At 46.8% G+C, this 12,548-nt stretch overlaps 1 protein-coding gene across 5 annotated transcripts in view; it reads left to right on the plus strand.

The window, feature by feature from the left end:
- rbm20 (RNA binding motif protein 20) overlaps positions 1-12,548 on the plus strand; it is a 259,146-nt gene that overhangs the window by 171,037 nt on the left and 75,561 nt on the right. For all 5 annotated transcript variants that reach the window (XM_078223201.1, XM_078223204.1, XM_078223202.1 and 2 more), the window contains exon 2: positions 7,389-8,649. In XM_078223201.1, coding sequence (XP_078079327.1) covers positions 7,389-8,649 — 1,261 coding nt within the window. The remainder of the gene's footprint in view (positions 1-7,388; positions 8,650-12,548) is intronic.

Below are 12,548 nucleotides of genomic sequence, written 5' to 3' on the forward strand. Positions count from 1 at the left end.
CACTGTGGTCTTGAGTCTGTTCCACCACATCGCATTGTAAAAAGAAGGGGCTGCTCGGAGTCCCTGCCCCCTCCCCCCCCCCCCCCCCCCTCCCCCCCCACCCCTCCCCCAACACCGCCGTTTATTCCTTGCCCACTTATCGTCATTGTGAATCACTACCGGAAGGATAAAGGTCACTGGGCAGTGTGATTCTGCAACATATTCTGGGCTGGACATCACTTCCAATTCCCGGACACCGAACAATAAAGGATAGTTTGTGATACAAATTGCACAGCCAAATAATGGATGTTCCTCTAGAGCTTCCAATTTTCCTGTCTTTTGATGAAGAGATGCAGGAAGAAAGAATGAAAGAGAGGAGAATATATGAAGGCACCTCATTCCGTAGGTATCCAAGTCATAATGTCTCTGGAGCTTCTAGCCCGATCTTTCCTCAAGACAGTTGGTCTGAAAGTTGCCGCTGGAGACGGCGACAGAGATTTCCACAAGTGGCACAGCATTTACTTCCTTTTTCAATGCCATGTGGAACAGGGGAAGACCACAGTGGGGTCACTGTGATCTCTATCCACACTACAGAATGCTGCATTGCCCTCCTAACGCTGTTACTGAGTTATACCAGCGCACAACTCATAAGAAGACTTTATAACCTCCAAGGCCATAGCCATATTTTTTTTATTATTCTTTGATGAGATATATAGGCATCGCTGGCAGTGAAGGCTTTCTGTTACCTAGCCCAAATTGCCTCTAAACTGTGTACTCAGCCACTTGAGTTAACTACACATGGACCAGACCAGGTAAGGGTGGCAGATATCCTTCCATGAAGGACATTATTGAAGGACTTTTACAACATTCTACAATCATTTCATTATCACCATTCCTGCGACTAGCTTTCACTTCCAGACGTCATTATCCCACCAGTTGCCACGGTGGGATTTGAACCCATGTCCCAAGAGCATCAGCCTGGGTATCTAGATTCTGGTTCTGAACAGGAGAATATTTAACCTTTATGCGTTCTGATACTCGCAGGCAGCTCTGGTGGCATTAATCACAACATTCAGTCAGTGCTTCCTCACAGCATTGAACAGGCTAAACTAGGCCTATGCATTTATTCCATTCCGCATTGTGGGTGGCACGGTGGCACAGTGGTTACCACTGCTGCCTCACAGTGCCAAGGACCCGGGTTCACTTCCAGCCTTGGGAGAATGTCTGTGTGGAGTTTGCACCTTCTCCCCGTATCTGTGTGAATTCCCTCCGGGTGCACCGGTTTCCTCCCCATAGTCCATAGAATCATAGAATCTGCGTCACGGAAACAGGCACTTCGGCCCAAACTGGTCCATGCCGACCAAAATTCCCATCTAAGCTAACCCCATTTACCTACATTTGGCCCATATCCTTCTAACCCTTTCCTATCCATGTATCTGTCCAAATGCCTTTTAAATGTTGTCGATGTCCCTGCCTCAACCACTTCCTCCGGCAGCTCATTCCACACATGTACCACCTCTGTGTAAAAAAGTTGCTCCTCCGGTTCCCATTAATTCTTTTCCCTCTTAACTTAAACTTATGCCCTTTAGTTCTTGATTCCCCAACCCTGGGAAAAAGACTGAGTGCATTCACCCTATCCGTGCCTCTCATGATCTTATGCGCTTCTATAAAATCACCCTTTAGTCTCCTATGATCCAAAGAAAAGAAATCCTAGCCTGACCAATCTCTCCTTATGACTCAATCCCTTGAGTCCTGGCAACATCCTTATGAATCTCTTCTGCACTCTCTCCAGGTTAATAACATCTTCCCTATAGCAAAGCAATCAAAACTGAACACACAATACTCGAGGTGTGGCCTCACCGACGTCCTGTACAGCTGCAATATAACTTCCCAACTTCTATACTCAATGCCCTGACTGATGAAGGCCAGCATGCCAAAAGTTTTCTTCACTGCCCTATCTACCTGTGACTCCACCTTTAGAGAACTGTGCATCTGAACTCCACGATTCCTCTGTTCCACAATACTCCCTAAGGTCCTACCATTAACCATGAAAGTCCTATCTTGATTTGACTGTGGCCAGGTTAGGTGGATGTGCAGGTCAGGTGGGCCATGTTAAATTGACCCTTAGTATCAGGGGTATTAGCAGGGTAAATTAAAAACATGCGGTTACGGGGACAGGGCCTGGGTGGGATTGTTGTCGGTGCAGGCTCGGTGGGCTGAATGGCCTCCTTCTGCACTGTAGGGATTCTATGATTCTATGAACATAGCAAAACCGAGAGAGAAAGCCATCAGCTCCTTCAGAGGGTTGGATTCCCACCTGTGCATGATACTATTTATGCAAATCATGTGGCTGGAAAGACTCCAACTGAAAGTCTCACCCGCTTCAGGATCAGTAGAGGTTTAATTCCCAGAATGATTCTAAGTGCCTCATTCTGCAGGTCAGTGCATGTTATCCAGTGACCTGCTGCAATTGACCTATTCTCAGACAATCCATATCTGCCTTGCTCAGTCATAGTAATGGGATGAGGTGACTGATAAAAGAACAGTGGTATCTAGTTCACCATTGGATAATGGTTCCCTTTCTTTCTTGCCCTTGTCTCTGCCAGCATCACCTACAATGCATTTCCCAGACATTTAGGGATCTTGGATCTTGAGGAGGTCCCCCTGTTTTTCCCTTTGCAAATTTGTCTTGCTGTGTCGCTCTCCCTCCCCAACACTAGCCCCCGACTTCTCCACTATCTGCTGTGCCTCAGGCCAGTTTAGCTTCAGCAGTTTAATAGCTGCTGGAACTAGCCACAATTTCCCTCCCTTTGAACAGGGGGAGCAAGGCAGGTCCACGACCCCCCACTGCAAAGCTGATCTACATGGATGGCACCGGAACTGAGAGGTTGTAGCCATCAGGAAAGATTGAACAGGTCGGTGTTCTTTCCTCTGAGAAAGAGAAGTCTGAAGAGTGACTGAAAAGTGGCTGATGAAGAAAGAGTTTGATAAGGTTTACCTGGAGAAGATGTTTCCACTTGTGGGGGTGGGGGAAAGGGGAGATCAGAACTAGGAACCATCCAATAATTACTACTAAATCCAATAGTGAATTCAAGGAATACTTCATCCAGAGAGTGGTTAGAATGTGGAAACTGTAACCACATGGATTGATACATTTACATAGAAATATAGAAGATAGGAGCAGGAGGAGGCCATTTGGCCCTTCCAGCCTACTCCACCATTCATTACCATCAGGGCTGATCATCCAACTCAATAGCCTAATTCTTCTTTTTCCCCATAACCTTTGATCCCATTTACCCCAAGTGCTATATCCAGCCACCTCTTGAATACATTCAATGTTTTGGCATCAACTACTTCCTGTGGTAATGAATTCCACAGGCTCACCACTCTTTGGGTGAAGAAATGTCTCCTCACCCCTGTCCTAAATGGCCAACCTCAAATCCTCAGACTATGACCACTGGTTCTGAACTCTCCACCATCAGGAATATCCTCTCTGCATCTATTTTGTCGAGTCCTGTTAGAATTTTATAAGATCCCCCCGAATTTGTCTGAACTCCAGCAAAAACAATCCTAACCTAGTCAATCTCTCCTCATACATCAGTCCCGCCATCCCTGGAATCAGCCTGGTAAACCTTTGCTGCACTCGCTCGAGAGCACGAACATCCTTCCTCAGAAAAGGAGACCAAAACTGCACACAATACTCTTGGTGTGGCCTCACCAAGGCCCTGTATAATTGCAACAACACATTCCTGCTCCTACACTCGAAATCTCTCGCAATGAAGGCCAACATACCATTTGCCTTCTTTACCACCTGCTGCACCTGCATGCTTACCTTCAACGACTGGTGCACAAGGACACCCAGGTCCCGCTAAACAATTTACAGCCATTCAGGTAATAATCTGCCTCCTTGTTTTTGTTTCCAAAGTGAATAACATCACATTTATCCAAATTATACTGCATCTGCCATTGATTTGCCCACTCACCCAACCTGTCCAGATCATTCTGAAGGATCTCTGCATCCTCGTCACAGTTCACCCTCCCACCCAACTTGGTATCATCTGCAAACTTTGAGATGTTACATTTTATTCCCTCATCCAAATCATTAATATATAATGTGAATAGCTGGGGTCCCAGCACCGATCCCTGTGGCACTCCATTAGTTACTGCCTGTCAATTTGAAAAACACCCACTAATTCCTACTCTTTGTTTCTTCTCTGCCAACCAGTTTTCTATCCATCTCAATACACTTCCCCCAATCCCATGCACTTTAATCTTGCATGATAATCTCTTATGCGGGAGTTTGTCAAACACTTTCTAAGCCTATACTATACTACATCGACTGGCTCCCTCTTATCAACTCTATTAGTTACATCTTCAAAGAATTCCAATAGATTTGTCAAGCATGATTTCCTCTTCACAAATCCATGCTGACTCTGTCTGATCCTGCCACTGCTTTCAATAACGATAGGAGAAGCTAGATAATATAAAAGGGAAAAAGGAATAAATGGCGATGGTGATAGGTTTGATTTTGATTTGATTTGATTTATTATTGTCACATGTATTAGCATACAGTGAAAAGTATTGTTTCTTGGATGCTATACAGACAGAGCATACCGGTCATAGAGAAGAAAACGAGAGAGTGCAAAATGTAGTTTTACAGTCATAGCTAGGGTGTAGAGAAAGATCAACTTAATGCAAAGTAAACCCATTCAAAAGTCTGATGGCAGCAGCGAAGAAGCTGTTCTTGTGTCAGTTGGTACGTGACCTCAGACTTTTGTATCTTTTTCCCGACGGAAGAAGTTGGAAGAGAGAATGTCCGGGGTGTGTGGGGTCCATAATTATGCTGGCTGCTTTGCCACGGCAGCGGGAAGTGTAGACAGAGTCAATGAATGGGAGGCTGGTTTGTGTGATGGATTGGGCTACATTCACGACCTTTTGTACTTACTTGCGATCTTGGGCAGAGCAGGAGCCATACCAAGCTGTGATACAACCAGAAAGAATGCTTTCTATAGTGCATCTGTAAAAGTTGGTGAGAGTCATAGCTGACATGCCAAATTTCCTTAGTCTTCTGAGAAAATAGAGGCGTTGGTGGGCTTTCGTAACTATAGTGTCGGCATGGGGAGACCAGGACAGGTTGTTGGTGATCTGGACACCCAAAAACTTGAAGCTCTCGACCCTTTCTGCTTCATCCCCGTTGATGTAGACTGGGGTATGTTCTCCTTAACGCTACCTGAAGTCGATGACAATCTCCTTTGTTTTGTTGACATTGAGAGAGAGATTATTGCTGCCGCACCAGTTCGCCAGATTCTCTATCATTCCTGTACTCTGTCTCATCATTGTTCGAGATCCGACCCACTACGGTGGTGTCGTCAGCAAACTTGAAAATCAAATTGGAGGGGAATTTGGCCACACAGTCACAGGTGTATAAGGAGTATAATAGGGGGCTGAGAACGCAGCCTTGTGGGGCACCGGTGTTGAGGATGATCGTGGAGGAGGTGTTGTTGCCTATCCTTACTGATTGTGGTCTGTGAGTTAGGAAGTTCAGGATCCAGTCACAGAGGGAGGAGCCAAGGCCCAGGCCACGGAGTTTGGAGATGAGTTTCGCAGGAATAATGGTATTGAAGGCTGAGCTGTAGTCAATAAATAGGAATCTTACATTGGTGCCCTTGTTATCCAGGTGTTCCAAGGTTGAGTGCAGGGCCAGGGAGATAGCGTCTGCTGTGGACCTGTTGCGGTGGTAGGCAAAGTGGAGCGGATCCACGCAGTCCAGAAGGCTGGAATTGATTCGTGCCATGACTAACTTTTCGAAGCATTTCATAATGATGGAGGTCAGAGCCACCGGACGATAGTCATTAAGGCACGCTGCTTGGCTTTTCTTGTGTACTGGGATGATGATCACTTCTTGAAGCAGAAAGGGACCTCAGATTGTTGTAAAGAGAGGTTGAAGATGTCTGGGAGTAGCCCAGCCAGCTGATCCGCACAGGATCTGAGTGCTTGTCTGGGTACCCCATCCGGGCCAGTTGCTTTCCGTGGGTTGACCTTCGAGAAAGCTGCTCTAACATCTGCAATGGTGACCCCAGATACAGGGTGAGATGGAGAGAGGGAGCAGGCTTATGAGAAGCCTAAAAGCGTTAATGGACCAGCGGGGCCGAAAGGCCGAAAGGCCTGTACAAAGGGGGAGGCGTTGGCCTAGTGGTATTATCGCTAAACTAATAATCCAGAAATCAGCTAATGTTGTGGGGACCCAGGTTCAATTCCCTTCGCGGCAGGTGGTGGAATTTGAATACGATAAAAAATATCTGGAATTCAGAATCTACTGATGACCATGAAACCATTGTTGAATGTCGGAAGAACCTTTCCCTAATGTCCTTTAGGGAAGGAAATCTGCTGTCCTTCCTTACCTGGTCTGGTCTACATGTGACTCCAGAACCACAGCAATGTGGTTGACACTCAACTGCCCTCTGAAATGTTCGAGCAAAGTCACTTAGTTCAAGGGGCAACTAGGGGCAGCCAGTGACGCCCTTGTCCCATGAATGAATAAAAATATTCTGTGTAACTACAGCCTCTCTTTGCAGCTCCGAATTCAAAAACGACCATGAGAATTATATATTTTTTAAAACACTTGGTAAAGTCTACTAATTGGGTGGCATGGTGGCACAGTGGTTAGCACTGCTGCCTCACAGTGCCAGGGACCTGAGTTCGATTCCCAGCTTGGGAAACTGTCTGTACGGAGTCTGCATGTTCTCCCCGTGTCTGTGTGGATTTCCTCCGGGTGTTCCAGTTTCCTCCCACAGTCCAAAGATATGCAGGTTAGGTCAATTGGCCAGGCTAAATTGCCCCTTAGTGCCAAGGGGACTAGCTAGGGTAATTACATGGGGTTATGGGGATAGGGCCTGGGTGCGATTGTGGTCGGTGCAGACTCGATGGGCCGAATGGCCTCCTTCTGCATTGCAGGGTTCTATGATTCTAATGGAAAATTTTCTTGAAGTTGTTGTCGAATCAAATCTCTTTGAAATTTCTTGACCCCGCTGCAGCTTGAGGTCAGGACTATCTCCGTATGTGTGCGGTGGCCCTTGCCTACCAAGATCAATCCAAAGTGATTAATATCTGATGTATATCATAAATTAGATTGTTAGTTTGATTATAGAACATTACATAATGGCTGACACTTCAGCTGCCTGAGTGAGCTGCCCAGGTGTCAGTTTCATCTGCTGTAATAAACTAGTTTGACAGTGTTTTCCTTCAAAGCGTCGAGTTTTACAAGGCCTTTGATTTATGTGGTACTTTGTGGCCTTGGACTGCATGTGGTAATGACTTTGGGATTCAGGTTGGCCAGAAATATTGCTCCAATCTAGACTTGGTAGTCTTTTTCTTTGAATGTTGCTAACTGAATTGCCTTTTGATTGCAGTTCTGCGAAGGCCTTGGATAAGAATCCTTTTTCCATCAGCACCCAGTTCAGTGGAGGGACTCCAAACCCTATTCTGCCATCTGCTGCTAGCATCCAGCTCGCACAGCTCCAAGCTCAGCTCACTCTGCAGCGGCTGAAGTTTGCTCAGTCGGCCGTCGCCGTGAACAGTAACACAGCTGCTGCGACCGTCCTGAGCCAGGTCCTCAGCAAAGTTGCCATGTCTCAGCCTCTGTTTAACACATTAAGGGCTCCCGCGCTGATCAACGCCACTCATGGACAATCAGGAGCTACGCAGCTCGGGCCTAGTATTTCAGGCCCTGGCATGCCACCCAGCGGACTACCTTATCCTTCGCAAACCCCGGGGTTGCCTCCTTTGGTAGCAGGAGGCATCAGCCAAGGTGGAAACTTACAGCCTCAAAACACAGGCCCAATCGGATTGAATCCTTTCGCGGGGATAGTATCACAGCCATCCACACATTCAGCAGCGGTTTTGAATCTAAGCAAGGCTGTCTCGTCACATCCTCCTGGTGGATTTTCAGAATATCCCGGAGACTTTTCCAACAAGACCAATGTTCCTAACAACCACACATACATGCATGATGAGGTGCTCTCCACCCAGGGCTATCAGCAGTTTGGTTTCGGTGGGGAGATGTCCAACATGCTTTCTGCTAACCTTGCTTCGGGGAATCCAGTTAAAGGAGGGCATATTTTGAACCAGCCGCAAGCGGGTTTTCAGCAAGATTTCCAGAACTCTTCAGCAATGTGTGGGATGCAGGCGCCGCGGTTTTCGGGAGAAATGATCGCTTGTGGCTTCCCGCAGCAACCCGAGGGCCTTCAGCACGTCAATCCGACCGGAGGTGGGCCGAATAATCAGGGAACCTGGGCACCTGATCAGTGGCAAGGCCCCCCGCAGTTCTTGCAACCCAACAGGCCTGACTTTGCAGCCCAGTCCCAGGGCATGTGGCCGTCGAAGAATCAGCAGCTGCAGATGAGAAATGAGCTCTACAACCCGGAGGAGCCAACACCTGAGGGCAAGGTCAGCATCGGAGGCCCGCCTTCTTTCAACAGGTTCAACAACAGCAACCCGAACTTCACAGGCCCCCAATTCAATCAAAGCGACAAGCAGCTCCAGGGCGCGTTTCATCCCCATCTACCAGAAAGACAGATCCAGCCTCATGAACTTAACGACTTCCACGGCTTGGTGCCGTCACAGCTGCCGCACATCTGCTCAATATGTGACAAGAAAGTCTTTAACCTGAAGGTGGGTTTTGGAGCATGACTGTCGCAAATCTTGTTAGACCTGATGGAGATGGGCCCGGTGCACAGAATGTGTGGCTTTTATTACAGCGTACCTCATTCCCATGGGTACCCTCTTAGTATTCTGAACTCACTTAGATAGAGTGTACGCCACTCGGGTGCATTTTACTTCAGATGAGTCTACATTATGTACAATTAATTAACCGGGCTATGGTTAGCATCTTTAACCTGCAAAGATTCTGTGTAAATATTCCCTAATGTACAAAGGTTATCGAGCACAATCCAAAACATTTGAACACTCTTAACTAAACACTAATGTTGTCCTTTGGGTAAACTTCTCTCTCTTCCCCGGCAGCACAGGGACAACTAAGGTTTTAAATTTCCATTGCATCAGGAGGGACAGTTACTTTTAAATAATAGACAAGAGTTTCTGAGGTAGTGAGAAAGATCTGTGGATCTGTGTTCACTAAAACTGTAATGAATTTACCTCTGAATCCACTTACTGGTGACAGTGGACAGTTTTATGATAAAATCGGGTTAGGAAAGGAGTGAGCGAAGTGAATCAAATCAATTGCTCGTGGAGTTAATTTGGCTCAGTTGGCTGGTTTGTGATGTGAAGCAACAGTGCAGGTTCAATTGCCGCAACGGCTGAGGTTATTTGTGAAGGTCCTGCTCGCTCAACTTGTCCCTTGCCTGAGGCGTGGTGGCCCTCAAGTTAAAATCACCACCAGTCATAGAATGCCACAGTGCAGAAGGAGATCATTCAGCCCATTGCATCTGCACTAACCACAATCCCACCCAAGCCCTATCCTCATGACCCCATGCATTTACCCTAGCCAGTCCCCCTGACATTAAGAGGCAATTTAGCATGGCCAGTCCACCTAACCCACACATCTTTGGACTGTGGGAGGAAACTGGAGCACTCGAAGGAAACCCACGCAGACACGGGGAGAACGTGTAAACTCCACACAGACAGTGACCCAAGCCAGGAATTGAACCCGGGTCCCTGGCGCTGTGAGGCACCACTGTGCCACCATGCCGCCCGAGTCAATGAACTCTCTCTCTCAAAAAGGGGGAGTCTACGCGACTCTGGCGATTTTCATTTTCTCATCACAAGTTAAAACAGCAGGGTTAAGAGTGAGAAAAGAAAGGAGGTAGAACCTGAGATTGTTGAACTAAATCGCTGAAGTAAATTGAAGTAAAAAGTGTTTTGAACAGAGAGAAGCAGAATTGGGTGAGAAAGTGGAAAGGTGGGATTGAATTGGTCAAAAGGAGGGAGGGGGAGTAATCAAGTGTTTTTCAGCTTCTCAAAATTCATTACATTCTAAAATACTTGTTTGTTTAGCCTTTGTCTCATGTTCCAGCATAAAACATATTTTGTCATCAAGATCGTTCATGAAAACAATGAAAGAATTAATTTGCTGTGTATGCAGACCTTACATTAAATTGTCCATGTTGCTTTTTTTCAGCGATCAGATTAAATTCAATTACAAATAATTGAAGAAGCCCGGCCTTGTGTCAGTGACTAGCTTTATCTTGTCACAAAGCTGGTTGGCCAATAAATGTTCACATATTGACCACCTGCGGAGATTTTGTTGCCTGCTGGATGCACAGAGCCATAGAAACAAAATGGCTGACATGAGAACAGAAGGAATCTGGAAATCTCACTCCATCACTGAGTCCATCACCGGAAACCTCCAGCCTCGCCCGTGGCTGGGATTCTCCGGTGCCGCTGCAGTGAATGGAATTTCGGCTGAGCGCCAAATTCTCCATTCTCACGGGCAGCGGGGCGGGTGAGGATGAGTTTGGAGAATTCCACACCATATATCTCCTCACCTCACCAAAAAACGCACATGCCCACTTTGGCTGTGATCTATCAATTTGCTTCATGACTGATTCTATGATTTTACAACATCATGGTTGAAGCAAGTGAACCACATTGTTAATAACCAATTTATCAACTACTGTGGCTTTCCAGAATTTTCCAGCTAATTTCTGACTGTTATGTCTGAAATAGTAATCTAATCCACCCTCCTCCAACAGCAAAAGTTGGGTGGCATGATGGCACAGTGGTTAGCACTGGTGCCTTTCCGCGCCAGGAACCTGGGTTCAATTCCGGCCTCGGGTCACTGTCTGTGTGGAGTCTGCACATTCTCCCTGTGTCTGTGTGGGTTTCCTCTGAGTGCTCCGGTTTCTTCACGCAGTCCAAAGATGTATGGGTTAGGTGGATTGGCCATGGTAAATTGACCCTAGAGTCAGTGGATTAGCAAGGTAAATATGTGGGGTTATGGGAATAAGGCCTAGGTGTGATTGTGGTCGGTGCTGACTCGAATGGGCTGAATGGCTTCCTTCTGCACTGTAGGGATTCTATGAAATGCTTTCTCAATATATTAAGGTAAATGGTCAGTAAATTTGTCAATGCCAAGATTTTTCTCCTTAAGGTCACTATGTATTTTTTTTAATGTTCCATGGGATGTGGACATTGCTGGCTAGGCCAGCCTTTATTGCCAATCCCTAATAGCCCTTGAGACATTGGTGTTGAGCCACCTTCTTGAACCACTGCAGTCCCTGTGCTGTAAGTACGCCCATAGTGCTGTTCGGGAAGGAGTGACAAGATTTTGATCCAGCGAAAGTGAAAGAATGCTGATATATTTCCAAGCCAGGATGGTGAGTGCCTTGAGGGGGAATTGGTGGGTGGTTGTGTTCTCAGATGATCTGCTGCCCTTGTCCTTCTTGCTGGCAGGGGTCGCTGGTTTGAAAGATGCTGTCGAAGGGGCCTTGGTGAGTTGCCGCAGTGCAGCTTGTACATTGTACATACCGCTGCTACTGTGCATTGGTGGTGGAGGAACGAAATATTGAAGGTGGTGGATAGGGTGCCAATCAAGTGGGCTACTTTGTTGTGGATGCTGCTTCATGAGTGTTGGAGCTGCACTCATCCAGGAAAGTGGGGAGTATTCCATCACACTCCTGTCTTGTGCCTTGTAGATGACGGATAGGTTTTGGGAAGTCAGGTGATGAGTTACTTGCTGCAGGATTCCTAGTCTCTGACCTGCTCTTGTAGCCACTGTGTTTATTGCTGCTGAATATCTCAATAATATTTCTATTGGGTAAAGATTGTGATTTGATTGAGAAAAGGGGATGCTATAGCTATAATTGGAACAAGCATTGAAAAGATAGCATTACCCTTATTGATGTAAAGTTATTTTACCTTCAATTTATTTAAAACAAATAATCTGCAAGGCGATTCTCTGACCTTGCCGTGCGGAGAATACTACGTGGGCCTAAAAATCCATTTTACATCCGGCGGCAAAAAGCTTGCGAGTCTCCTGGCCCCTGGTGGCACGATGGCACAGTGGTTAGCAATGCTACCTCACAGCGTCAGGGACCCGGGGTTGATTCCCAGCTTGGGTCACTGTCTGTGCGGAGTCTGCACGTTCTCCCTGTGTCTGCATGGGTTTCCTCCAGGTGCTCCGGTTTCCTCCCATAGTCCAAAGGATGTGCTAGTTAGGTGCATTGGCCATGCTAAATTCTCCCTCAGTGTACCTGAACAGGCGCCGGAGTGTGGCGACTAGGGGATTTTCACAGTAACTTCATTGCATTGTTAATGTGAACCTACTTCTGACACTAATAAATAAATTTAAACTTAAACTTGCTAAAGGCATGATCGGAATCACACCCAGGAAGGATGCGAGACAGATTAGCATATTTAAAGTAGCATTTAAATGTGCATAGCCCCTTCAAATCCCAGTGCAAGGAATCCACTTGGCGCGGCACAACAATGACGAGAATCACTACTGGTCTCCGCTAATGGAGACCTGGTACAATGGTTACACCGGTTGGGGGGGTGCTCGGAGGCCACCGAAGCCCCTGGGTGGTCGCGTCCATGGCTGGACGGTGCACATC

The sequence above is a fragment of the Mustelus asterias genome, chromosome 11 (assembly GCF_964213995.1).
Source record: "Mustelus asterias chromosome 11, sMusAst1.hap1.1, whole genome shotgun sequence".
Taxonomy (NCBI): Eukaryota; Metazoa; Chordata; class Chondrichthyes; order Carcharhiniformes; family Triakidae; genus Mustelus; species Mustelus asterias.